Here is a 27918-nt window from a genome sequence, read left to right as displayed (position 1 = left end):
TAAAATCTTTTTTAAAAATGATCAACAATGAGGCATGTCTTTGTGAAATTTGAGAATACTGGAGGCAAAGAGGAGACCATGGAAGATTTAAAGATAGGGGAGAAACACGGACTATGCCCAAAGAATCAGCAATGAGAATAGTTTAGGACTTCTCTACATTTAGACAGGAAGTTGAAAAGCAGGGGAGCAATGTCTTCAAAATACTGAACGAAGGCCATTTCCAACCAAGAATTCTATGTTCAAGGAAGCTATCAATCAATGTCCCGGGAATCAAGCCATTTGGAGACAGGAAGGATCTCAAGAAGTTTACCTTCTATGCACCATTTCTCATGACAGGAGATTTTGCTCTACTGAAACAAGATAAGAAACCCAAAAAGAAGACACTTGATACAGGAGACACGAAATCCAACCCAGAACAAAAAGGTGAGGGGGCTCCCTAGTGTGACGGTGAAGGAAGAACCCGGCACCGCAGCTGAGTACCCCGAGCAGGAAGGGTCACTGCATACTGGAGCCGATCAGAAGGCCCTCGGAGAGACCTTTTCAGGAAGATGGCATCGATAGGACATCTGCCACATCTGAGAGACGTGTGGGGAAACTTAGACAATCGTGAAAAGACCGCCGGTTAGCAAAAATCATTTAGAAAACTAAAACAAAGCCAAACAATTTTAGAAAACAGAGCTATGCTGGACAGATTCATCTGTGACTAGTGTTTGCATGATCTCAATAACAATAAAAATTAATGTAACCGAACTTAGGGTAGAACTACGTCGGAGGGCTGGGGGCATGGGCAGGATTACCAGGCCGCTGGTCATTGTTATCTGTCGGGGAAAGGGAGAAAGGGCACAATCCTCAGCTTCCACGGCAAAAGGTGAATCAGTATTGCCTAAAACTCAGAAAAGCCAAAACAAAGAATAACAACACATTAAGTTAGGACCTGGAGGGCGCCTGGGTGGCTCACTGGGTTAAGCCACTGCCTTCGGCTCAGGTCATGATCTCAGGGTCCTGGGATCGAGTCCCGCACCGGGCTCTCTGCTCAGCCGGGGGCCTGCTTCCTTTCCTCTCTCTCTGCCTGCCTCTCTGCCTACCTGTGATCTCTGTCTGTCAAATAAATAAATAAAATCTTTAAAAAAAAAAAAAAGAAAAAAGAAAAGTTAGGACCTGGAGGTAAACAGTGTAACAACTGACTGTAAGAGGGGACAGCAGGGGGATTTTCTGAACAGGGAGAAGCAGGAGGAGAGCAGTTCCTTTGTCAGAACTCTCCAACTCTGCTGGGCGTATATAACTTTGAACACTCAAAAAATAAAAATCAGATGTTTTATCAAAATGTTGGTCACTTGTGGCAAAATAAGTTCATATTTTAAATGTTTTAATATTTTTTTCCTTTCCGTTCCTCTATACTGAATATAGACTTCATGTCTATATGAACTATATGAACAAAAGACTTAATGTCAGTTATTGTCACTATCGTGTTTTGGGGCCTGAATTGTGAACATTATTATATGGATCAAGTCATTTTCCCTCTTTGTATTGCACAGGGAGATCACGTGATACTAAAGTGTTTCCGTCTGGAAACCGCTGAAGGATCCGCATGAACATCCAGTTATCCTGGTGTCCAAGGGCCTTTGCGTGTCCCTCCACCGTGCACTTCTCAGTGCCTGACACGGGATTCACTCCCAGGACCTAACTGAGCTCCCGGGGAAAGTCCGTTTCCTAGGAAAGCATTAAACATGAATCATTTCACATCACCAGATCATTAAGGAAGGGGAAGAGTGATGCTTCCAGGGGAGGCTGAGAAACCGTTGAGAATATGGGACATAGAAAGGCTTTGTAGGCGAGCTCGAAGCCACCGTGTCCTAGAAGTGTCTCCCCGTCGTCCAGCCCTCTCTGCAAACCCTCGGCTTTACAAATGCCCCTGAGCCTGGATGATTCCCTTCTTAATTGCACCGCAGCTAGTGTGTCTGTCCCTGGGGGGACGGGAAGTGTATTTTATTTCATCTTTGTATCCCTCAGGGCATTTGGCATTATTCTTGGCACAAAGGAGCCATTCAATCAAGTGTAACTGAGAGGATGATCCTGGAGGTGATGGCGATGATTCATGAAACGGGATATTTAAATTAAATGTCTTGAGCGTCTTCTACACAGAGGTAGAGCTTTTATGTGCATTCTTTCATTTAACACCGAAATAGACCGAAGAACCCCAAGTCCCGGGGTGAGGAATACAAGCCCTTTATATAACGTGTGGATATGAAAGTTGGACTTGTTTGGAATGTTGATAAACATTTGGCCTTAACTGGACTTCAGTAGGATTGTCAGTATTTACAGTCCCATTTCCCAAGATACAGTGGGAAAGGAAAATCAAGGTGTCTGAAGGGAAAGTTGCTTATTTTGAAGAACAGGAATGGAGAAGAAAGTGATTTGTGGTCACATCAGTAGAACTTAAATTTTACGTTCTTTAAGATAATTTTCATTAATTTTAAATATGACATGCTTTCATTTTTTTAAGTAGTGCCTATACCCAATGTGTGGCCTGAACTCACTACCCCAAGATCAAGAGTCCGATGTTCCACTGACTGAGCCAGCAAAGTACCCCAAAACATTACATATTTTTAATCTTACCGTTTTTTTCAGAACATAGTTATAGGTCAAAAAGCCAATGAGATGCATTCATTTGCATAATTATAATAAGCTATGTCTACTTTTCAGTCAGAGACTCACATTTGCTGGAAAAAAAAACCTTAGGTGGACAGAATATTTTGAAATAATTTCTTTGGTATTAATTTTATTTTATTAATTTCTTTTTTACAGTGCAGTGTTATCAAGTGCAGATCCGACTTGTGAAAGGTGCACAAATCACCTCGTTAGCTGTGTTTCTGTTTATCTCTTACCTGCAGGAACAGTTCTTTGGATTTTCACTCCTCTTCGGTGAATTGTAATTTCTCCTAAATCTCAGTTTTCCAAATTTTCCTTTTAAAGAATCCTCTGTGAAAATATAGTTTCCTAAGCCTACCCTAGATAGACAGAATCAGAATGTTTAGGAGAAGGACTGGGAAATAGGTACTTTTTTTTTTTAAATTTTTAATTTTTTATAAACATATATTTTTATCCCCAGGGGAAATAGGTACTTTTTAATGGATGACTTTTATTGTCAGATAAATGAGGTAATGCTGCTCTAAAATGTTCTTCTAGGGGTGCCTGGGTGTCTTAGCCAGTTAAGTATCTGCCTTTGGCTCAGGTCGTGATCCTGGCATCCTGAGTTCAAGCCCTGTGTGGGGCTCCCTGCTCAGTGGGGAATCTGCTTCTCCCTCTCCCTGTGCCTCTGCCCCTCTCTTCCTGGTGCTTGTGCTCACTCTTGCTCTTTCTCAAATTATTAAATAAAATCAATAAAACAAAAATTACAACATTCGTCTGGGCTCCTTGAGACATTATTTTCACAAGACTAGATAAAACATCTCCATCCGTACTAGAGATGTGGCTGCAGGAAAACTTGGTAAGCATTATTTATTCTGATCTCATGCAGTGTTCAAGCTGCACTACTCTGACAACTCACATTCACATTTTAGGGTGAAAAAAATGAAATTTATTATATATATATGTGGTTCTCCTTTGACTCCTTCACCCCGATAAGGAAACTTTATAATAGCAGAGTATTATTTTTTCATTTCACCTATGCTTTTCACAGACCTAAAATAGGCACATAGTAAGTGTAAAATACATATTTCTTGAATTGAAATAAATCACATTGTATATTAGTGAGAAAGCAGGAAACTGATGATAAGTATGTTGGCTTAATTCATTTTGTTGTTGCTTGGAGGTCGTTCTGCAATCTTCTGTCCACCAAGACCCAACCACCATCATCCAAGATTTTCCACTTGGCAAAGATGAATGGAAGATACTAGAAAAGCTCCTGCCACCAGTCCTTTCTCCCTCATGTACTGGTATTCCTTCTCTGCTGTTGTTTTGTTTTCTCCCAAGTTCCCACTGTTGCGTCCGTTTTGTCCTCTCCCACTCAAGTAAAGATTTTCGAGCTTTATTTACAAATACAGAATGTCGGCTTCAAGGAGACCCTGTCAGCAGAGCTTTCTTGCTCGGGCAGCATATACAGTGGTTCCCAGGCTATAAACAAAAGAATTTCAGTGATGAAGGTGGGACCTTCCTTTCTCTAGTGGGAAAGTAACTAGTGGCAAGCTTTTCTTCACTCAATCAAGGAGTCTTTTGCCGTCTGAAATAGCTCTAGGCCTGAAAATCTGTGGCTCGGCTGGCGTTTTCAGCAAGAACTGGGAACAGCCAAGTGTGACAATGGCTGTGATAGATTGTGTTTTCCAAAAATTCTCACCAAACTTTATCCAAGCCCATATCCTCTTCTGGAACCTTGTCACCACCACCACCCCCTCATCAAGAGACAGAGTCCTCCCCTGGAAACTAGAGGGGGGCAGCGTGGACTTTTTGGTGACTCCCTTGACAAATAGAATGTGTCAGGAGTAAGGCCCCGTGAATTCCAAGGCTTAGTCAGAAAGATACAGACTCTGCTTGGATCTCTCTCTTTCTTGGGACACTCACCCTTTGAACACAGCCTCCAAGTTAGGAGGAAGCCCAGGTGACCCGGAGAGGTCACAGGTAAGTATTCTGACCGATAGCCTCAGTTTATTTTCCCGTTAACAGCCAGCATCTCCTGCCTCCTGGATGAATGAACCTTCGGATCATTCCAGCATCTGGCCGTCGAACTACCCCATACAGTTTACTCTTCCAGCCGAGGGCTCAGACATTACGGAGCAGACAAATCATCCCCATATGCCCGTCTTTATACCTGATCTACCGAATCCGTACACATAATAAAGTATTGTTTTTCCACTGCAAAGTTCTGGGATAATTTTATCATACAGAAGATAACTGGAATAATGCCTAACTTGATAAAAGGAACAGAATACAAAGGCTACCTCACATGTTAATCATGCCCCCACATTTCTGTGAGAAAAACAAAAACAATAATCTATTGGTCTGTTGTAAACATAAACTAGAAGAGATAATCCTGTCTTCCCACCAAGGTTTGTGAGGAGAATGCCAATAAGAAATCAATTCATCAGTTTTTAAAGTGTTGTTATATTATTAGATATAATTTTTAAAGTGTTATTAGATATTATCTTTATTATTTTATTTTTATTAATTTGAAATATATTTTATATATTTATTATACTTTATAATATATAATGTGTAATGTACTATATTATATAATCATAATTTATTATTGATTTTTATTATTTATTATTTTATTTTTATTATTTTTAAAAAGATTTTTATTTATTTGACAGAGAGCAAGAGAGGGAACACAAGCTGTGGAGTCAGAGAGGGAGAGGCAGATTCCCCACAGAGCAGGGAGCCTGATGTGAGGCTCGATCCCAGGATCCTGGCATCATGACCTGAGCCGAAGGCAGCCGCTTAAGGACTGAGCCACCCAGGTGCCCCTAGATATTATTCTTTAAATACTAGTGATGCTTAATTTGGAAAATACAAACAAACACCAGGAAAACAATAATTCCACTCTTCAAAGCCAACCATAGTGAATATTTTTCTGTATTTCTTTACTCTCTCTAAGCATCTGGTTTTAGACATTATCAAGATACCATTATGATAAAATATTTTATTCAAACATGCAGTATTTTCACCCTCTGCTTAGCTTAGTTTCCTCCATCAGAAGGGTCCTATGCTTCTCTTTCCTGCCCAGCTGAAGCTCCTCCTCCTCTGGGAAGCCTTCCAGGACCACCGAGCTCCAAGGAACACCCAACCCACAGAGACAACTACCTCAAAATTATAACACTAATTGCCAACCCTTCTTGCTATATTATCACATATTGCCTCGTGTCATTTTATGTATTTATCTTTTAATGTCTGTATCATTCATATAATCTTTGCCATTACACCTTATCTTTCCAACTAGATTGAAAGCAACTTCAGGGCAGAGATCAGTTTTTTAATCTTTCTAGTCCCTACACCATTAAATATATACCTAGCAGATACTATTTGTTGAAAGAAAAGAAGAGAAGGAAAGAAGGAAGGTTTTACTTCTAATACTTTCCTTCTTTATTTCAAAATTCTTTCATCTCAAAACAACAGTCGTTAATTATCATAAATTTGACATGTGTATGGCTATGGATATATAACGAATATCTTCCAAATTTTATCTGGAAAAGGTATTACAAGGTTATAATTTTTGCATTATCTTTCAGAAATACATATTTTTTATATATTGTAGAAGCAAGCTCAGATATCCATAATTGCTTTTTAATGCTCACATTTTATTTATGAGCATTTATTACAACATTCTAAGGGTCTATATGTACCTGATGAGACAATAAAGGCTCTTAGAGATTTTGTTTGCTGTATCAAAGGCTTCAGTGTACACACACACTGCAGGATGAGATGGAGACTGTCGGAAGCTGTTCTCACACCAAGTTAGAACTTCCAGGAAAAAGCTGGAGAAGGGAAGGGAGAAGAATATAAACAAATTCAGCTTTTTTTTTTTTTTTTTTGGTCAAGGACATACAGAAGGAGCCCAAAGCAGCACCTAGGAGATTAAGTGCAACTTAGGGGACATTTTAGAATTAGGGGTGTAGAGAGTGTGTGTATTTATGTCTGTGTGTATGTGTGTTTGGTGATCTCTCCAAGTTGAAAAGATGTTTTGTCAATATTGAACCGGAATTTGGGGAGTCTTGGTGAGTTTCTAGCCTCTGTAAGACTGACAGTTGCAGGATGAAGGCCCAAATGGAAAGAATGGAAGATTAACACAGCCTGGTGAGAGGCCTAGTGGGACCACGTTCTGTAGGCTACATGATCAGGACCAGAAGGCCGTATTTTATTTTCCTCCCCTCACTTCATCTCCGTAGGCAGCATCTCTGCTCCCACCGTCTCTGTCATGCTGTCTGCCTTTAGCTTCTTACAGACACACACACACTCCATTTTTTTGAAGCCTACTCAATTTGATCAAAAGCATCCATTCCTCTTCCTCGCTGCTGTGTTTTCATGGTGGAGACAAACTTTTGCCCAACTCTCTTAGGTGTTGAGAGGAAGAAGGGAGGGATGGGGCCAGCAGAGCTGCTTCAGGGAAGCCAGAGGACAGCTGGGCCTAGGCCTGGACCTCTGAAGGACGGACGTGTTTTCTCCTCACAGGAGGCAGCTGAGCCGCTGTGTGGGTTCCTGTCGTGGTTCAGGTGCAGGATGATGCTTTCTAGACCGTGGAAGGGCAGACGGACTAAGGTGTGGAGCCAGGCCCCACTTACCAAGAAAAGAGGAAGTTCTGTTTACCTCGAGAGAAGCCTACGCCCATGTGAGGGGTTTGAGGAAGTCATAAGACAAAGCTAAAAAGGCAGTTTGGGGCAGATTACAGAAGGCCTTGACTGCCGGGTCAGCGCCTCACACTCGTCCTGCTCTCTCCTTACTCAAGGACAGTGTCCAGAGAAGAGCTGCTTCTATTTCCTTCCAGGGAGGAGCCGACAGAGATTCTCTGCTGAAATATTGAGAAAAAGCACCCCGTGAGTTTCTCACCAGCAGATGGTTGCCGTGCCGGAGGAGAGCTTGTTTGCCTGACTGACGAATGGTTCCCTCCCAGAGAGGAAATTAGTCATCCGAGAACTAGAAAATCCAAAGAACCTTCCTCTGAGGTCATCAGAACACTCAGACATTATTTCTTTAACCGTAATAGCCTCACGACATTGACAACCTGTCCAGATGAATGGATGGGGGCAGGGAGCTGTGGTGGGACAACAGGAGCAGGGGCAAGAGGAGAGCAAGAGGAGAGAAGGGGGGGGAGGGGCACGGGATCAGGAGCACGACACGTCCTGCAGCCTTGGTCGTCATGCTGACCCCCATGAAGCCTCCCGTCTGGCCTCCCTCATGTTCCAAGAAAATCAGTATTTGTAGGGTTGACCGGTAGTGAAGAAAGCCCAAAGAACAGTCGGAGGGATCCTATACCTTCCTCCTTTCTCGTGGATTTTAATGGCATCAGTGAACGTGCAGGTTTTGGTAGGACTTTTCTTTTTCTACCGAAAAGAGGGAGCTATTAAAAATGTAAAAGCTAGTGGCTGAGTTGTAATGGGGGCGGTGACAAACATAACACGTCATAGGAAATGGGCCTCGTCCCAGATTTCCTGCTGCAGTTGCTTAAAAAACGAAAGTGTGTAATCAGGAAGCAGTCCCTGGTTCTTCCTTTTGTACCAGAAACGACTGGAGGAGCCAGGCCTGCAGAGAAATGTCTTTGTAGCGCGCGATCTTTGTTCTCACTGTGTTTGTTTGAACACCAAGACACCACCAGGGAGTGTATAAGGGACAAACACACACCGGGCGATCCTGCTCCCCAGGGCCATAGTCTTAGAAAACGACTTGTACTCCAACTCCTGCAAACTGTCATTTACCGAGAGACCAATGGAACCAAAACGATGCGTTCTAAAGACTGGAGGTCCTCGGGAAAGGTCTAGACAGAAGTGAAATTAGCCTTATCAATAGGGTGCTGTATTTAGGGTTGGTTGATTTTTGTTCTCTAATAATCCACTTGATTATTTTAATTTTAGGTAAAAATAACAGCCTGAGTCCACCCCGTGTTTTCCCAAGAGAAACTTTGTATTTGCCAAAAGGACATTTCACATGAAGTTGGCAAATAGTGTGCTGATTGGGACGGACTGTGCAGCGGAACTTCTTATCTTCAGGTCCCACGCGGGTGCCGGACTCTCTGATACGGCCAGTGCGAGGCAGCTTCTGCCAAGACGCAGTTGTCTCTGAACACTTGCTCCGTAGGGCTTTTGATGAAACTCCATGAGCTGGGGACAGCCCACACCCACGTTCTGCGTAATTCCACCTGCCGTGTTCGCCTTTCGCCCTTTCTGTCACACGCTAGGCTTGTTTACACTGTAAAAAGTGAACACACACACATAAAAGACACGGGTTTTATATCGTGTCATGACTCATGACCACCCAAATTATGGGTTACTCTAATCTCTATGATGTTCATGCAGCTGCTTATTATTTGTTTAGAAGATTAAAATCAGCAAAGAATATTTTTCTTCTCACCCTCATTGCTATGTATTTATTTTTCTAAAAAGACTTTATTTATTTATTTGAGAGAGAGAGAGAGCGTGACCAGGGAGGAGAGGGAGAGGCAGGCTCTCTGGAAGCAGAGAGCCCGATGCGGGGCTCCATCCCAGAACCCTGGGATCATGACCTGAGCTGAAGGCAGAGGCTTAACCCACTGAGCCACCCAGGCCCCCCCCCGCCCCCCGCTTCATTGCTATTTAACATCTAAGTGTTGATAAGACTCATTGACTCTGATAAAATGGAAACAAGTGTCAACAGAAGGAACACATGTCATCGTGTCAGAAAAAAGCCCCAGAGTACAACACCAGAGCCCTGGCCCCTCACTCAACACTTCTGAGGCCTTCAGTCAGGCTCTTCTTTTCTCCAAGTGTCTGTGAGATGAGAACAGTTAGACTCTTCTGGAGGAGAAGCAGGAACCCAAGTAATAGGAGCTTCTGGCAAAGGGTCCGGACTCGGGGCAGTCACTCACGAACATGAGTGGACTCTGATTCTGAACCAGTGGGTGGAAGAGAACACAAAATACTTGAAAAATATCCATTAGGACTATTTTTAGTCCTCCAAGCAGTTCTGTTGATTGAGGAACATGGTTTTTTGCGTGGTTCTTACTAATCCAGAGGTTACTAGTAAAGTCCCTTCAATTTTCTCAACAAGAAACCAATGAATTGTTGAGGTTTTTTTCCCCAATGGCTCTTTTTGGCATTCCAGGCTAAGATCTGTCCACCGTAACCAGACATGAGCATTATTCTTTATGTCTCTGTTCCTTCCTGCATGTGTGTGCCCTTCCGAGAACTCTGCCTGTGTGGTCTTCCTTATGCTCTGCTTTACTGCTAAGCATTCAAGAACTACTTTGGCAAATTCCTTTCATTAATGAGAAAAATATCCTTAAGCTGTGTGAAATGCACGAATTCCTTTAAAATAGTTCAAGTCCAGAGATACAAATTGGACGTACAGTATTGATAGTCTAGGGTGTCTACGTGTCCATACTCTCTGGGCCAGGGAGGAAGCAAGTCCGTACTTTCAGTGAACCTTGGAGGATGAAGTGGTCACTCAGAGTGCAAAGTGCAGGCTTCCCATTCCCGAGCTCACTCATCCTGACTGTGTAGGCGGGGCTCTCTGAGCTCACCGTGAATAATCCAGGTGAGGACAGGCCTGAAGCAAGCACAGTCTTGCTGCTCCAAGGTAAATTTGTTGTGAGTATTTTCCCACCATTTAATGTGCGGAAAGGAAGCTGCCCCTCACGGATACACCTACAACACTTCCAGTCAGATACTGCTATTTGTCAACCAAAAAAAAAAAAAAATTGGAGAACAGCAATGATTACAACAAAACCCAAATCCAACTCTTAACACAGTCACTGGAATAATTTAGTACCAAGATCGGTAACAGAACTGTATCTGTTAATTCAGATTCACTCACACAGTCTCTTTTCCACTGTCTCTGTGCTTGGTTCTCCCCGTGGGTCAAAGAACTGGCTCCACTTACGTAGATTTTTTTATTCTTTGTTTCTGAACATCTTTCTTTCTTTCTTCTGAAATAGCATTCCCTTCTTCTCAGGAGTCTGAAATCCCCCTTTGGCACCTTGCCCCACGTGGGGAGCTGACCTTACCTTCCTAGTGAGGGGTTAGTCCACATGTGAGCACGTAACCTGGTTGGAACTTTCTGAACCTTTCCCTGGGAGTTCGGGGAAGTGGCTTTTCTTGGTTTGTTTTTTTCCGGTAGAGAAGGGATGGAGATTGACACAGGGGTTGCCTGTAGCCTGCAGTGGGAGTGAATGAGGTCAGCAGCAGACAGGGACAGAGATAAGGGATGGAAAATCCTGCTGAGAGTCCCCCTTGGGGTTCCAGTTTCCCCAGTGTGACATCCCTCTGTCTCCTGAGGCCGGGCTGTGCGAGACAAGGCCATCTTCTCCTACCTGAGTAGTTCAAGGTGGGTTTCTGATCCTTGAAATCAAAAGAATTCCCATTTACATGCCCTACCTGAAGAATATAATCCCTCAGATGAAAGGAGCAATGTAAACATTTGAGATGAGAAAGTGCTGATAATTTTTTTCAGCAGTATAACCCATTTCTTGAAAATAATTAGAAATGATGAGCAATGCTGTTGCTGACTCTACTTGACACGGTGAACGACTCGGAAAAGAAGTAACTGACTGTTAGTTAACGACTGACTTCCTCTGTGAAATCCAAGTTTTCAGCTATTTCAGACCAAATTATTTCCTAATCATCAAACCCAGTGACTCTTTTTTTAACTTCTCTTGTTTCAGGTTAACTTGTCCAGCTGTGTCTGCAAAGTCCTTTCTGTTCCATGGGAAATGTTATCTCATCAGCTGCAAGTTTCCGTCCACCAGCCTCATCATTTGTCTCCTCAGCCTCCCCCTCCGTTCTTCCTTGCCCATCGGCTCACGTGTATCTTTAGATCTTCCCTGATTTCGTAAAAGTCCCCTCAACCACACTCTCCACATGAGATTCAGAGAAAACTTTCCTCTGACTCAAACAAACCTAGAGTAAGAGGCGCACTAACCAAAGAGATCTAAGTTTGAATCTGAGCTTCATCATTTCAGATCACCATAATGTGACGTAGGAAATTAATGTGCGTAAACTACTGTCCAGTCTGTGTCGCAATCTGCCCATGGGTAAAATGGGGATAATAATAGTACCCACCTCATAGAGTCGGCACAAGGAGGTGAGACATGCCAACTGTTTAGTGGAATTCTAAATGCACAGCTACGTGCCCCAATAAACATTAACTATCAACATTTTTGTTACAATTTGACCTCCCATTTCTTCCCACTCTGCTTTCTTCCCTTCACGCGCTGCCCTCTGTCTTTTCCTCTCTTGGTCTGCTCCATCAGTTCTAATCCCAGAACCCGGCTCCTCTCAGCTGTCCCAGACCTCTGTCCAGCGCCTAGCCTCCCGCTGCACCATCTGTGGTTTGAATTCCACATCTCCTTAGGCTTCTTTGGTTCTCTTCTTAGTTCTTAAATACTTCTCTGTCTCTTGACCTGCTCCTTTTTCTTCTTAGGTGGAAGCCTTACCGTGGTTGATTCATGGGTTCTCTTCCTCTGTGAAGAGCAGGGCTGTGTTGAAGTTGGATCCAGAACCCGAGAGCTGAAGGTATGGAGGCAGGGAGAGCTTTCTGAGTTCGGGTTTTTCACCAAGGGGGCAGGTTTTGTTTTTTGCCCAAAGATATAGTGGAGCAAAGGCTTGAAAGGGGCTGTAGAAGAAGGTGACAATCAAGCCTTCACCCTGTCAATATTTGGTATCACCAGGCTTAGTCTTGGCCAAATTATAACTAGACCCTATAAAAGAAGATTTAAACAAACTTAAAAAATCACTGATCAAAAAATTGACATCCATCTAGAAGTTAGCTTTTTAAGTGTTTTATTTAGATCACTGTCATCCTGGTGGGTAACATAATAGCTGCAAAATGAAGATCTACCTTATGTTGAGTCCCTCCCTCATTCGTTGTTCTGCCGTCTGTCTTCCTTTCCTTTACAGCCCCTCCTGAAGTCACCCATCCATTCTTGTTATTTTCCAGTGTTTTCTCTATATTTTTAATTTCCTTTCTATGTCTTCCTACAACCTTGATTATTCTTAGAACCTCTCTCTGAGAAAGTTTGGGAACGAAATCCAAGGCATCTCCTAAGTAGGCAAGGAGCTCCATTATTCTGGGTGATCTATTGTTTCACTCTGTAGGAAATTTGGCCTCGTGCATCTTGTCAAGTGATGGGAATAATTATTCAGCCTTGTTTAAACATGTCTTCTATGGTTTCTGAATTAATCTTCATCCTGACACAACAAACTAATAAAGATCTCCTTTCCTCCATTGTCTGTCTTGTGAACTATTTCTCCTTGAAGCCTCTGCCAGGGGTCACTTTCCCTCTGCAATTTTCTTTGAGAGTTGGGAAACTCCAATGACTTTTTAAAAATTGAAATATAATTGATATAAAACATTGTGTAACTTTGAAATATACAATGTGTTGATTTGCTGCATTTGTATATTGCAATATCATTGCAACCTTAGATTAGTTAACGTCTCTATCATGTCACATTATTATGTCTTTTTTGTGGTGATAACAGTTAAGATCTAGACTCTTAGCAACTTTGAAGTTTAAAAGACAGCACTGTTGTCTGTAAGCACTATCCTGAGCAATAGCTCTGCAGGACTTATCTACCAGCTATAGGTTTGTACCTTTAAACAACATCTCCTCAATTCCCCCACTCCCCAGCCCTTGGTCACCACCAAATAATGTTTAAAGTGAAAATTTCACTAAGGCCTCCAGTAGGCTATAACCCCTTCAGGGCAGAGAAAAGTTTAAGTTTTATTTATTTCTATCTTCAGCCTCCTGGCATTCTGCCCAGCAATACTATATATTCAATAAAGGTTGAATGAATGGATGAATAATTCTGGTTATCTTCTACAGAAGTTCACTCTCAGATACGCCAGTTAACTACCTAAGTAATTTCCAAGCTTGGGTTTTATAATGGCCTGTGATCCTAGAGCCCATATATAAGATTGGTATAGGGACGCCTGGGTGGCTCAGTTGGTTAAGCAGCTGCCTTCGGCTCAGGTCATGATCCCAGCGTCCTGGGATCGAGTCCCACATCAGGCTCCTTGCTCAGCAGGGAGCCTGCTTCTCCCTCTGCCTCTGTCTGCCATTCTGTCTGCCTGTGCTCGCTCTCTCCCTCTCTCTCTCTGATAAATAAATAAAATCTTAAAAAAAAAATAAGATTGGTATAATTCACTAAGGAAAATCTAAGAAAGATATAATGACAAGTTTAGGGGGCAATAGATTAGAACACCACCAAGAAAGATTTCATCTCGAACAAAGACCATGGCCACAGATACACATAGCTTTAGCCATGACTAGAAAACACATAATTTATCTAAAGCCAGAAAGCACCAAGGGAAGTAGCTGCCTGTAGAGAAGATTGGAAAGAGAGGACGGGCACCCCAGTAACTGGCACGCTCTGAAACTAGTATGTATTTTCTGCTCAAGAAGAATTGAACAGTTTTAGTTAGTAAATAATCTTTTATTTTGCCCAAGTAGGAAAAACTGCATTTTTGTGAGTTTTGTAAAGGACCTAGTTGTGCTTAATTTTGATGGAACTCGATGCTAAAAGGAGGTTTGGGACCCAGCCAGGATGGGAAATTCAAACTTTGTGAAGAATCAACAAAAGTGTATTTCTCTCATATAGGAGGAATTTCCGCAAGGAAAAAGAAAAAAAAAATCTCTTATTTGACTGTTCAACAAAGCTCAAAGATCATGTTGCTTGAGTTCTGCTCTCTACAGAGGAGACCCATTGTGTATAAGGTAAAGAGAACTTGGAGGAGCTGGTAGATTCTAGTCTGGACCCTGCTACTAACCTTCTGGTGGCCAGAGATGGTTTAACCGGGTGACTGCATGACGTAGTGGAGAAAATCAGACCTGTCTTCAGACCTGATACTGACTTTTAATAACTGTATAAATGTGGACAAAGCCTTTCTAGGCCTCTTTTCAGGTTCTTTGAAGAAAGCGACTTATTCTTTCCTCCTTCTCCAACAGAGAAACGGATTGAAACTCGTTCTGAGCCCCAAACTGCTTACCAAGCAGGCTGCCTCACTGCTGTTAACTTGTGCTGGGGACCACCAGTTTATTGTGCAAATAAGGCCAAGAAATTAGCCCAAGGTCCTGCCTCAGCAGAATGTTAAATTCGTTAAGCCCTTTGTGGGAGTTTTGGGGGGGGGGTAAATAGTATTTATCTGTATCCATTTCATCACTGCATGCTTGACCTCCTTTATAGAACTATCTATCCCAGTAACTCTGCCCAGTCCCATCATGCTAACACAGTCATAGCCACATTACGAAACGTTCTCTTGCTGCTGACCTTGAGGTATCTTCTTACTTCAAACTTAACTGATCTTCCCAAATGATTATCCAAGGCCAGGAAATATATATTGAGATTACCAGGCCTGAGTTAAGGCTGACTAAAGTGACAGTTCATTCACTGATTCATCAAACCTATCATTGAGCACTGTTACAAACGAAACAACACGTCCAAAATGGAGTCACTTGTGCTAAATCTCATGTGTTCTAACCGATACTCAGTACCTACCCTAACTGCAGTTTCAGCCCACCTCCCCGCCCACCCCATCCCCAAATGTAAACTTTAATCTGTCAACATGGAATGACCTGGTCAGCACTAGTAAGATAATCCTCCCAATGGACTACTCTGTTCCCATAGGAAGGCAACTTTGCCTGAAACAATGCATCATTTGCTAATAATTTCCTTTTCCCACCCACTTTCTGCCTTGAAAAACCTTTTCTATTACATCTTGTAGAACTTCTTCCTATTTCCAGGGATGCTTCCTGATTCATGAATCGTTGGACAAAGCCAATTTGATCTTTAAAATTACTCTGTTGAAAAATAAACAAAACAAAATAAAATAACTCAGTTGAATATTTGTTGTTTAACAGCATCTACAAGGAATTAACTTCATTCCAGGCACTGTACTAGACACAGGATACAAAGAAGAAAGGTGTGACCCATGCCTACGAATTGTGCACAGCCCAGTTGGGAGCTGAATGATGTAGTGGTGAAAATCACGGTGTAGTGATGAAAAATCAGACTTAGAATCCATGGACCTGTGTTCTAATCCTGCCCCTGCCCCTTATTAACCATGTAAATCTGGATAAAGCCTTTCTGAGTTTCATTTCCACATCTATAAAATGGGAATAATATGACTTCACAAGGTTGATGTGACCATTAATGACATAAAGTATGACTATGGAACACAGTAAGCATTCAATAGATGGTATCTATATTATCACTGTCACCATCGCCCTGGGGACTGCCAAGAACATTAACAATTACAATATCCCATGTGACATATCAGGATAGGGAAAAGGTACTATGAAAGCATCATCTGGGATGGAGATGAGGAAAAAGACTCACAGGAAGAGAGGAGCTGATACCTCGCTGAGCGCAGAGGTTAAGTAGTAGGAGGTCAGGCAAGGGAAGGCATTCTGGGAAGACAGAATATTAGCATGCACAAAAACCTAGAGGGAAAGAAAAGGCAGCCACTTTAGGAAACTGCAAGTTGTTCTGATGTCTGGACCTTGGAATATACGTGGAGAAGTGGTGGGAGAATAGGGAGGAAGGGAAGGTCGGTGCTGTCAGCCTCACAGTTGTCAAAGGGCCTCGCACTGCCGGTATTGAACCACCGTTCCCCCATCTAAATACAAGATGGTCCCAAGGCTCTAAGGATCATCTGATTTGGGCTTAGGCTTTAGAGATATGAGTGTTTCTTTCAGTTTTCCATTTCGTCCTATGCCAGTCAATGTAGGTGTTGTAAGGGAGGAGCAGGACTCTGATATAATCTTCAGAGGTTTCCCTAAGAGGTGTGACCCACTTTCTGATACCAGAACAGCCTGTAAGTTCATTCAGCTCCAGAGGTAGGAGGAATTCCTTACATCCGGGAGAGCTGGAAGGAGAATTCCTACGGCCAGTGTCTTTTCTTACTGATGCCTCTGACCTAGATACCACTTAGGAGGATAAGCTTTAATCTTACTAAAATGTCGTAGGGGCAGGTTCGGTCAAGTCAAGTAAACGGGCATTCATTGAGCATGTACTTTGTGTCTAGGACTCTGCTAGGCACGGTAGGCAAAGACTAAAGCAGTGTACTGAGACTCACAGGGGTTACTGAAAGACCAAGTCCATGGTCACAAAAAGTAGGCATAGCAGTACTGGCAGTCCAGGTCTATAGTACTCCATAGTCTGTCTTGTTTCTGATACATTATGCTAGCCTTTGGGCACTAAGCACAGCCAGTCTAGCACAGGGAGAGCTAGGAAATGAAGTCCAAGCCATGGCCAATCATGATATTGCACATTTGAACCTGAATAGCCTGACGCTATAGAGGTCTACAGCCAATCAATGGGAGGAACATTGATTGGCCTTGCAAAGCAAGAAGAGGTACAATATGACCAGGGCTCTTGGCAAGCTCAGGTGACCTTGAAGTAGTCAAAGCATAGGCTGCTAGTCAACTGAGGTCTGGGCAAATCAGGAGAAACCATAACTGACCTTTGCATCTGCCCTCAGGGCAAGTAAAATGGTCTCGAGGGAGGTCTTGGGCAGGAGGTGAGTGTGTTACAGTGGGCCATGAAGAACAAAAGGCAATAACCAGAAGTTGAAGAGGTTTGGGACCCATCAGTTGCCTCCACTAGTTTTGGTAATCAGTATCTGGGATTATATATCATGTCTTATTGGTGTGTGTGGTGGAGGGAGGAATAACACAAAGAGAGAAGAACTGATGGAATCTGAAGGCAGAAGCTTCCAGTAGAAAAATAGAATGAACCTATATTAAACTAGAAATTTACTTTAAGACCTATGTGTCATTTGGCTCTGTTACCTTTCGACACAAAGATTTCATCTCAGGCATTGTGAGGAATATTTGTGCTAACACTAAAAGAGAAGATATAACTGGTCCATCTTACCAAGAAAAAAGGTAAAGAAGTTGGAAATCCAGTTAGTTTCCTGGAAGTGATAAACATCAACAAACTTACACGGAATTGGAATTGGGACACACAAATATTGGCTCTAGAAGAGATGGCTGAGATGGATACTGCATTTCAGACCAAGAACTCCAGCTGGTTCACCACGGGGTTGTAGAATTAAATCTCTTTCACTCCTTCTATTTTGGTTTCCCTACCTATATAATGGAGATGATAGCTTCCCCTACCTGCCTCATAAAATTATCAAGAAGGTGAATAATGCAGCTTATTAACATGATTTGAGACCTTTGAAAGTTGCCTTTGTAAGTGCTTCGTATGATTTTTTCATTATTATTATCTTATCACTGCAGAAAATCATGCTTAGAGAAGTGTGTTGGCCATTTGACATCAACTTAATGGCCAAGTTTATCTTCCTCCCTGAATTTCTTTCCATGCCAATGGACATTAAGCCAACATAACTGGTCTACTCAACCTCCTTAACATATGATGAGCATCCTGACCTTTGATTCTCTGCTCATCTCATGCCTCTTGAATTTTCTATTTCTTTCCATATTTTTAAACTTTTCCCCAAGGTTGAACTTGGGTTTCATCTCCTCTGTTAAAAGTCTCTTCTTATTCTGCTTTTCTAGAGCAACAGCACCAGTAGCATATACATGGATATAAATAAATATATAAGAGATTTATTATTAGGGACTGGTTCATGTGATTACAGAGGCCAAGAAAGCCCACAGTCTGCCATCTACAAGTTGGAAAGCCCTTGGGGGAGCCCTAGTCCAAACCCAAAGACCTGTGAACCAAAGGAGCTGATGGTTCAGGTCCAGGTCAGGTCTAGGTCTGAGAATGAAGGCCCAATAACCAGAGGTCCCAGTGTCTGAGGGCAAGAGAAAATGGATGTCCAGCTCAAGCAGAGACCAAACTCACAACCCCCCCCCCCATCCTTTTAGTTTTATTCAAACTCTTAATGGATTGGATGATGCCCACCCACTCTAGCAATGGAGATCTTTACTCAGTCCACTGATTCAAATGCTAAAAACTTTTGGAAACACCCTCACAGACATACCTGGAAATGTTTTTACCCACCATCTGGCATCCCTTAGTACAGTCAAGCTGACATATAAAATTAGCCATTAAAAGCACACACAGTCAACAAATATTTATTGAGTCCCTACATATAGTTAGGTAATGCTCTAGGCACTAGGGATATCACCTTAAAAAAGAACACTGTCACTCATTTCAGGAATCTCATGGTTTCCTTTAGCTACTTTCAAAATTTCTTGATGTAAGAAATATATTTTACATCAAAATCCACCACACAATTGTGTATTTGTGTCTGTACACACACACACACACACACACAATTTCACAATACAGTATCCATGCATGCTGTCCTCTCATATCTTCTATTTTAAATGATGCTGGTTGTGATCCACTGCTATGGTTTTACAGCTTCCTAATGAGTCTCAACTCACAGTTTAAGGAACACTGGTCCCATTGAGAAACAGACAGGAAAACAGTCATATATATAAATGATGATGGTGTTGTGTTAGAAGCATATACTTCTTGTTGTTCACAAAGATTCACTTTACCTATTCCAGTAGGGTCTGTGGCCTGTGTACCTCTTTGTATGCCTCCACTCTCTCTCAATCTTGGTATAGGACCCCCCACAGGGAATGCAATAAATCTATTCTTGTTAATGAGGAGAGTATATTGCTGTTGTTAATGATTGTGCGAGCTCAGGTCCTCTTAGATGCAGATCCAAGAACAAATTATAGGTATAAGAAATTTACTGGTGGCAATGCCTATGATGGATAAAGGGGGAGGTACAGGAGAGCTCTCAGGCCATGATACAGATCTGACAACTGGACTGCAACACAGTTCCATGAAAGGTTTTGCTAAGCTGATGGGGTGTCCTTGTGCCAGAACCACCTATTACAAGAGATTCAAATGTTGCAGGAATGGGCCCATCTCAACACTCATGTGCTTCTTCAGTGGCTACCAGCAGCTGTAGGCCTCAGTATGAACATGGTGGGGAATCAGGAGGGTCAGCAGCTGGGGTGTTCGGTCCGTTATCCTTCCTACAGTTAAGATTGGTCATTGTTTTGTTTCTTTCTTTCTTTTTTTTTTTTTTTAAGATTTTTATTTATTTATTTTAGGGAAGGGGAGTGACAGAGTATGAGCAGGGGAGAGGGGCAGAAGGAGAAGGAGAAGCAGGCGTCCCACTGACCAGAGAGCCCGATGTGGGGCTCGATCCCAGGACACTGAGATCATGACCTGAGCCAAAGGCAGGTGTTTAACCAACTGAGTCACCCAGGCGCCCCAAGAGTGATGATAGTTTTGATATCATGGGCTAAGTTTTCCTTTTCACCCAAAAGCAAATGGGAAAAAGATTTCAGGTAAGTATCTGTTGTTTTCTAACTGTACCTTGCTGTAGGTTCCTCTCTTGTAGCCCCCTCTGGCTGTAGAGATGAGGCTGTTTCCACCTGCCCCCCTCCTCCCTAGCTGCCCACCTATGGGAGAAGTTTTAGGAGTTCTTTCTCAGGATAGTGTTCCTTAGAGGTGGGGTGGGAAAGGGAGTTAGGGCTCAAGGAAGCAGGAAGTGGGGGATATCTGAGAAAAAGTGCTGGCACCAGCTGGTCCTACACAAAGAGCGTGGATCTTTAAAACCCTAAACCCAGAGACTCAAATAAATTATCCCTGATTAGTGACTCAGTTCTGTCTCTCCACTCCCTGTCCCTTACATCTATGGCAACCCACATGGCAGACTTAGGGGCCTTGGAGAGACTTCTCTACACATTTTAATTGAAACACTCCAATTTGTTCTACGAAGCTTTCTTACATCTTCAACAGACTGTGAAGTTCCTAGGGAGCTGGGATCAGCTCTGTTCCTTCTAGTGTTTTCCACTGTCTTGGAGAGAGCTTCCCAGGTTAAGTCATTGGCTGGACACCAGCTGATGGCCTCTTCCCTGCCCACTGGGAATAGGACCTCTCAGTGATCTGAACTTAAATGTGATCTAGCTTATTCATGACTGTCAGAGCAGACTGGCAAGATACACATCTGTGCCCACATTTTTAGGTAAAGGCACACCCACTGGCTTTTATGGCTGGAGAGCTCCACAGCTCTTCCAAGTTCAGGCCTAGCTCTCATATCACTGCTCATGAGTTAACTATGAAAGGAAACATCAGCTGGGTTAAATAATGACTATACTCTGTTCAGCATTCTACTTAGCAGGACTCAAGCCCTGTGCAAGGAAAATCTCGTGAAGCCTTACAACAGTTCTTTAAAAGAATTAACAATAAATCCATTTTGCCAGTCTGGGGAAAGGAGACTTGCAAATTAAGGCAGACTCAATCAGTCGAATGACAGTCAGGCATGGTTAGTGATGGTGTGGCACCTGGAAAATGGGAGGCAGAGACTGAGTCTGTGAGTGCATCCCCTCCAGGCCCTATCAAATTGGCAACTGCTAGACTTTGCCTCTGGTGGTTTAGAAGATCACCAAACTGAAATTTAACCCATACATTCTTCACTTATTTTTGATAGAGAATTAAGTTCCTCTGTCTTGCTATCTCCATAAAAGAGTCAGAATTGAAACTGTGTGTCTCACGCAATGTGTGTCATTGTGATAGTAAACCCCATTGTGGATCTGGGGACACTGAGCTTCAGAAGAAGGGCTGATCTTTTCAGACATAGGTAATGGCTGCTGCAGAGTACAGAAGTCATCCAATCTCTCTTCCTTTTTAAAAATTATTATTTATTTTAATTATTATTTATTTATTTGACAAAGATCCAAGTAGGCAGAAAGGCAGACAGAGAGAGAGGGGGAAGCAGGCTCCTCACTAAGCTAGAGCCCAATGCGGGCCTCAGTCCCAGGACCCTGGGATCATGACCTGAGCTGAAGGCAGAGGCTTTAACCCACTGAGCCGCCAGGTACCCCACCAGTCTATCTTCTTCTTCCTGAAGTTGGACAATATCCTGGCTTATTGTACCCCAAGAAGTCTGCAAGGACCTGTTTCAGCTCGATCTGACTAAATCTCAACTTGGACTTACGGGAAATAAAGTGATTGACATCAGTAGACTAAAAAGCTCTATTCTATTCCTTCTTTTCTCAAAGCTGGCCAGTTTAATGGCCGTGGATTTCCTAAAAATGTATCCCAAGATTTCTATAAGACCCATTCTATGTCACATAGGCTGCAGCATGCAAGGCGATTCCCAAAAAGCATCCTTTAGGGACCCGAGCCCGAGCTAATTATCATCATACCATCCACTGGGAAATTTGTTGTTGGCCCTGGTTTCACGATTTGGGAAGGCTTACTTTGGCTTTGCCCAAATACCATTGAGGCTTCTGCAGTTCGTTGGTCTCCCCTGTCCCCTGTTCTTTGCTGCCCACATGGTAGGCAGTGTGGTGTGAGCTTTTTTCAGAGTCTTGGATGGTTTCTTATTGCCTCTGAAGAAGGTGACCTTTTGGGGCACCTAAGTGGCTCAGTTGGTTGAGCAGCTGCCTTCAGCTCAGCTCATGATCCCAGAGTACCAGGATCAAGTCCTGCATTGGGCTCCCAGCTCCACAGGGAGTCTGCTTCTCCTCTCTCATGCTCTCTTTCACTGTCTCTCTCTCTGAAATAAAAAAAAAAAAAAAAAAAAATGAACGAAGGAACAACAAAAACTAGAAAAAAAAAAAAAGATGACCTTTTGACTTTGTACTCAAATGTCCTTATGAAAGGTGTTTCAGATCTGTCTGTCACATTTGGAGGAAACTTCCAGCCATTATGTTGAAGTACTAAGAAAGGCTCATTCAAGTTCACAAGACAAATGCAAAGACACAGGACAAGAATGAGAGATGGAGAAGGTGGCCCATCTTTTAAAATCCTATTCTGCTTCCAAGATTTTTATCATCCCTAGCTAAACTGGCTTCCCTCTTCTCTGTATTTCTATACACTCTACACTTCTTTTATGACATTTACCAAATATTTTGTATCACCAATAATTTAATAATTTATTAGTAATTACAAAAACCTTGCATTTACATGATCTTCTATGGTCTCTGAAGCTTCCATAATACATGCTATCTCTTTTGACTCTTCTAACACCTTGGACAAGTTACTAAATCTCTATGAGCCTCATTTTTTTTTTTCCTTTTTAAAAAGAAGTTATATCACCTTTTCTTAAAAGGATTGGCATATTTTGTCAATGTGGGAAAATAAGATTCATCCAAATAAAGACTTATTGAATCACTTAATCAAATAATGCTCTCCAGGTCCTTGTAAGGAGCAGATCAACTAATGGACATGATGACTGACTTGTTAACTGCAAAGGCATATCCAAGTATAGAACAACAAAGACTAAAGTTTCTAGCTTGAGCGCCAAGACAGAGACTTGAAGCAAAACCTGAGAGAGGGAAGATTTACATGTTGTAATTGACTATCTGACAGGATACGTGTCGGGCCAGTCAGACTTTTGGGCTGGTCCTCAGGGGACAATGTCGGCCTAATAAGTGTGCAGGTCAGTGACATGGGGGCAATAACTGAAGACAGGAGCAGGGATTTCACGACCAGGGGGATGGTATAGCGTGAGAAAGAGGCTAAGAAGCAGCCTTAGGAAGGTCTACACGGGAGTAAATGGAGACGAAACGGCTGGGGAGAAGCAGATTGGCAGGAAAACCAAAGGGAGGAGAAAATTCCAAGCCAGACTCCTGGAGTCAAACGAATGAAAAGAGACTTTGTGTTAGCAGTTTAATAGGCCCCTGGCAAGTTTGAAGAGGGTGGTTTCAGTAGTAGGTTGAGGAGTGAAAGAGACATGAGGAAACAGTCAGTTAATGGAGCGTCTGCAGTGTTAACCACCCTTTTGAGAAGTCTGGTGATGAAATACAATGGACAGATTGGATGGTAGTTTGAAGAAGGAAAAGAACCCAGGAAATGAAAGAAATAATAATAGCTAATTTTTAATATCATTTCTTTCAATGAACAGACATTTCCATAGCATTTGTAATGTGTCAGGCACTGTCTTAAGTTGTTCAGGAAAATGAACTGATTTAATCGTTCAACTCTACACCATGACAGTTATTATTATCTCTATTTTTACAGATGAGGAAGCTGAGGCACAGAGTGGTTAAGTAAGTTGTACGAAGCCACAGTTAGCAAAAACAGAACTGATATTTAAACTCTAGGTAACCTGGGGTGCCTGGCTGGCTCAGTTGAGAGAGCATGAGACTCTTGATCTAAAAGTTCAAGACCCATGTTGGGTGGGGAGATTACTTAAAAATAAAAATCTTTTAAAAAAATTTTTAAAGAGAATTTTTAAAAAAGATTTATTTATTTATTTGGCACACACACACACACAGAAAGAGAGAGAGACAGCAATGGGGCTCGATCCCAGACTTCTGGGATCATGACCTGAACTGAAGGCAGACACTTAGCAACTGAGCCACCCATATACCCCTAAAAAAATTTTTTAAGTAAATAAACAAATAAGAGTAATAATGGAATCCTTGACAGAAAAACAAACAAACAAAACTCTGGAAAACTGGTTGAAAGTCCTTATTCTAACTCATATTTCCCCCATCTGGAATGGTTTTGGTAGTAACTTGAAAAAGAATTATCAAGATTTTTTCCTATTTTTAATGGCAAGGACTTCAACTCGATTGGGTGCTAAGAAAAGGAAGCCAACACTTTAAGAGAATAAACAAGAATTTCTGGATAATGAATAAAACAGGATCTCAGAGCAAGCGAGTGGCCACGGTGAGCAGGTGTATCGGACAAGAACTGCCACGAATTCTCCTCCAATAGGAGGGAGATGGGGGAAAGAGACATTGGGATGAGAGAGAAGGGATGGGAGAGAAAGCCAAGCAAACTCATTTCAGACAGACTCTAGTAAAGTTTCCACTGGGAGAACAAGTACGGGGAGTGTCTGATGGCTCAGGAACAAAAAGCTGGAGCTTCCTGGAACTTCCCGGAACCAGGAATCAGCTCTCACCAAATTGCACAGAAGCTTGCTGGTCTGATCCCCTGGTATGAATGCAGGCGTCCTAGATTCAAAGCCACATGCTGTCAGCCTCAAAGGTCACAGCTCTCAATCTGCTGAGAATGCCGCAGAAGGCAAGATAAGACCAGTTAGCACTTACAGGGCTTCATGTTTCTATGGAACCCAGAGAAGAGAGCTCCTATACCTCAGAGGGCCACAAAAAGGTTAAGCTTGAGCTGGACCTCAGAAGCCCAGAAGAATCTGAAGGATAAAGAGGCACAGTTCTTGGTAGTGGAAGCAGAGAGAGGAACAGAAGGCTCAAAAGAAGAGACGCAGACCTAGAAGGCGCTCTTGGTCACAGCACAGGGGCTGGGCGTCAGGGGAGCAGGGGCGTTCAGGTCAGAAGACAACACTACCCAGGAACCTGGTCTGGATTTGGGGTCCTCTGGGTCCTCATGTCTCTACCAGCCTTCTTGGTTTTCTTCCACCTCTGTTTTACTTTGTTCCAAAGCAATTTTAGCTTCCTAAAATGCCATATTTAAAATTTGTGTTTTATTTGTTTATATTTCTTAGGAAAGCTCTCTGAGAAAAGGGATTACTGTCTGGTTCACAGGTTTATGTCTAGGGCCTAAATCATGCAGTTTCAGGACTAACTGAGGGTCCTTTCAAGTGTAAGCTCAGGATCCAGAATTACAGCTTGACTGTGAAGCAAGGGCTGGCAACCTGCTTCTCAAATGGGTGTCCTTCAACATCCAGGTGAAGAGCCGGCTCACAAGAATTAAAGGCAAAGGGGCACCTGGGTGGCTCAGTGGGTTAAAGCTTCTGCCTTCGGCTCAGGTCATGATCCCAGGGTCCTGGGATCGAGCCCCCCATTGGGGGGTGGGGGAGTCTCTGCTCAGCAGGGAGCCTGCTCCCCACCCCCCTGCCTGCTTCAATGCCTAGTTGTGATCTGCCAAATAAATAAACAAAATCTTAAAAAAAAAAAAAAAAAAAAAGAATTAAAGGTAGAAACTTCCAGGAACTGAGGACTAAGGAAAATGTCTTCCCTGAAGGGTGGGGGAGGGGGTTACAGCACAGATGGATTTTAGGCCGGTTGGTCTGGAGAGGGTTGGGTGGAAGGGTCAAGCCCCTGGGGGACTCGACAACACCGGGAGGCCCCACAGGTTGTGCGGCGCCCTTGGCTTTACTGACCCGTCCCTCCGCTCTGTGGGGCTGTGTCCGCCTCAGCAAAGGGGCCGCGTGTTCCAGAGCCCTTTCCCGGGCGTCTTCCCTCGGATCCTGGATCAGGGAACAGGGTCGGTGTATCCACGGCCGGTTCTTCAGACTGTGCAGGAGGAAAACAGGATCCCACCCCACAGACACCGAAGTCCAACGTTGGCTTTAAACAAGGCACCGGGACACACGCTGTTCAGAGGCCGAGAGCTCGGGGTCTGAGCCCGTCCGGCCCCGCACTGACCCGCGGCAGCTGCGGCCACGCGCGGAACCGGCCGAGGAACCGCCGGGCCGGACCGACCTCCGGCCGCGCGTCCCCTCGGGTCTGAGCTCCGCGGGGGACGCGGGGCAGCCCCACGGCCGCGGGACCCACGCTCCGTCCGGGGCGGTCCCAGGCCCCACGTCCTCTCCACGTCCCGCTTCTGCGCAGGGAGCGGGTCCGGCCCGGCTCGGAGGACCTCGTGCTGCGGGAGAAGAGCCAGTTTCGCCCCGGGAGGAGGATCCTGCGGTTCACGCCTCCCGCGACGGAGCCGACGGGATCGCGCGGAGCAAAGTAAGTCGGAGAAGACCCACTGCCACGGGGTGTCCTCCCCCGGGAACACGGGGAGCCGCGCAGAGGACCGTCGGGGCAGGGAGGGAAGGTGACGCGGCCGTCACCGGGGAGGAGACGAACCAGACGGACTCCCGCTCTCGGCGCAGACGGAGGCTTGCGGGAGCGGACGCGGGACGGGGCGACGGGCGCGGGGCGGGGCGGGGGACGGGGTGACGGGCGCGGGACGGGGCGACGGGCGCGGGACCGGGTGGCGGGCGCGGGACAGAGCGACGGGCGTGGGACGGGGCGGGCCAGGTGACGGGCGCGCGGGACGCACGTGATGCGACACCCTGGGTGTCATAGCGACTGGCAGGTTACTGAGCTCCACATCTGCAATGAATGATGCACTGGATGTCGGCTCATTGAATTTAAATAAAAAATTTTAAAAATAAACAGAGGTGTTAGAAAAATACAAACAAACAACAAAGAGTCAGTTTACTTTTAGACGGTGGCGCTGCTGTTCGGAAAGTCAACCGGCCCCTTGTCAGGAAAGGTAATCTGTCAGGGAGGGTGAGCTGGCCGTTCCCGGGGACCCCGGCACATGCTCCCCACCTCCCAGGGAGAGAGACCTGTTGGCTTTTGCTTTCCTTGCCCCAGAGAAATCTGGAAGGCGGCCTTCTCTCCCTATGGGAATGCCCAGGAGGGAAGACTCAGACTGAGAAACCTCTGCTTGGATGCTGGGAAAGGGTGGGCGCTGGGGGACAGCCCGGTTACACCTGTCAACTCGGCTTCCTCAGCCAGAATAAGCACTTGGAGCAAGGCGCCCCTCCCTCAGGCCTGGATGCCTGCGCTCCAGTCGGTTTCTTGCCGAGCAGAGAGGCAGGCAGGGCCGGAGCCCAACTCCTGGTGGTCGGGGAAGTTCTGCTGGTGCTTCTGGAGCTCTGGTCTCCGCCAGTCTGTTCTCCACCAGAGGGCCGGGCTTCGATACCTCCGTCAGGATGTTCCCTGGCCAAGGACTCCCGTGTCATCGCTGCTGGGCCCTGATAAACGGGCTGTGGGTGTGACCCTCCAGCCCAGGAGACTGATAGGGCAGAGTGTGGCTGACTGAATCCGCTCCAGAATCAGCAGAGAGTCTCATGTTTCTGACAACGTTCTCCTCTCTCTCTCGCAGGCCATGGACATGCCCCGATGGAGAGCAGAACTGAATCATGAAGCCTGCTCCACACCAGCCAAGCCCGGGCTCTCGCCCCAGTTCTGATCCCCGGGGAGCTGTTCGTCATGGACCGACCCAGGGAGAAGGCACGAAGTAACATTAAATTGCTGAAGTCCGTCCTAGAGCCCCGTTCCCCGTCCCTACCCAGGGGCCATCCTTTCCTCTCTCCTGATCCTTGGTGAAATTGTGTTACTTATGTAACTGTCTTTATGAAACCTCAGAACTGTCCTCTGACACGATCGATCTCCTTCGCCACCCAGCTTTTAAGGCTACGGTGGCTTGAGATGTAGCTCTGCCTACCGCACTCCTCACAGACACACACTCCAAGGGACAGAATTCACTGGATTGCTTTCCATCTTCTCTGCTCCTTCAACTCTGCTCTCAGTGGGTTTGGGGGGTAGGAGGGGTGGGTTAGGCCAATAACCACCACCAATGCCCA

At 44.3% G+C, this 27918-nt stretch overlaps 1 protein-coding gene across 1 annotated transcript; it reads left to right on the top strand.

The window, feature by feature from the left end:
- The first annotated feature begins 329 nt into the window (after nt 1–329).
- On the top strand, nt 330–27918 carry LOC101681444. The gene is made up of 5 exons (XM_004756880.2): nt 330–423; nt 12100–12191; nt 25750–25817; nt 25912–26287; nt 27438–27918. Exons 1-5 carry the CDS (start codon nt 330–332, stop codon nt 27522–27524), a joined length of 717 nt encoding a protein of 238 aa, XP_004756937.1. The 3' UTR covers nt 27525–27918.

This window comes from Mustela putorius, unplaced genomic scaffold (genome assembly GCF_011764305.1).
Source record: "Mustela putorius furo isolate JIRA1106 unplaced genomic scaffold, ASM1176430v1.1 tig00000785_pilon_pilon_pilon, whole genome shotgun sequence".
NCBI lineage: Eukaryota > Metazoa > Chordata > Mammalia > Carnivora > Mustelidae > Mustela > Mustela putorius.
Note: the sequence above shows the minus strand (reverse complement) of the source record. Positions and strands in the feature narration are given on the sequence as shown.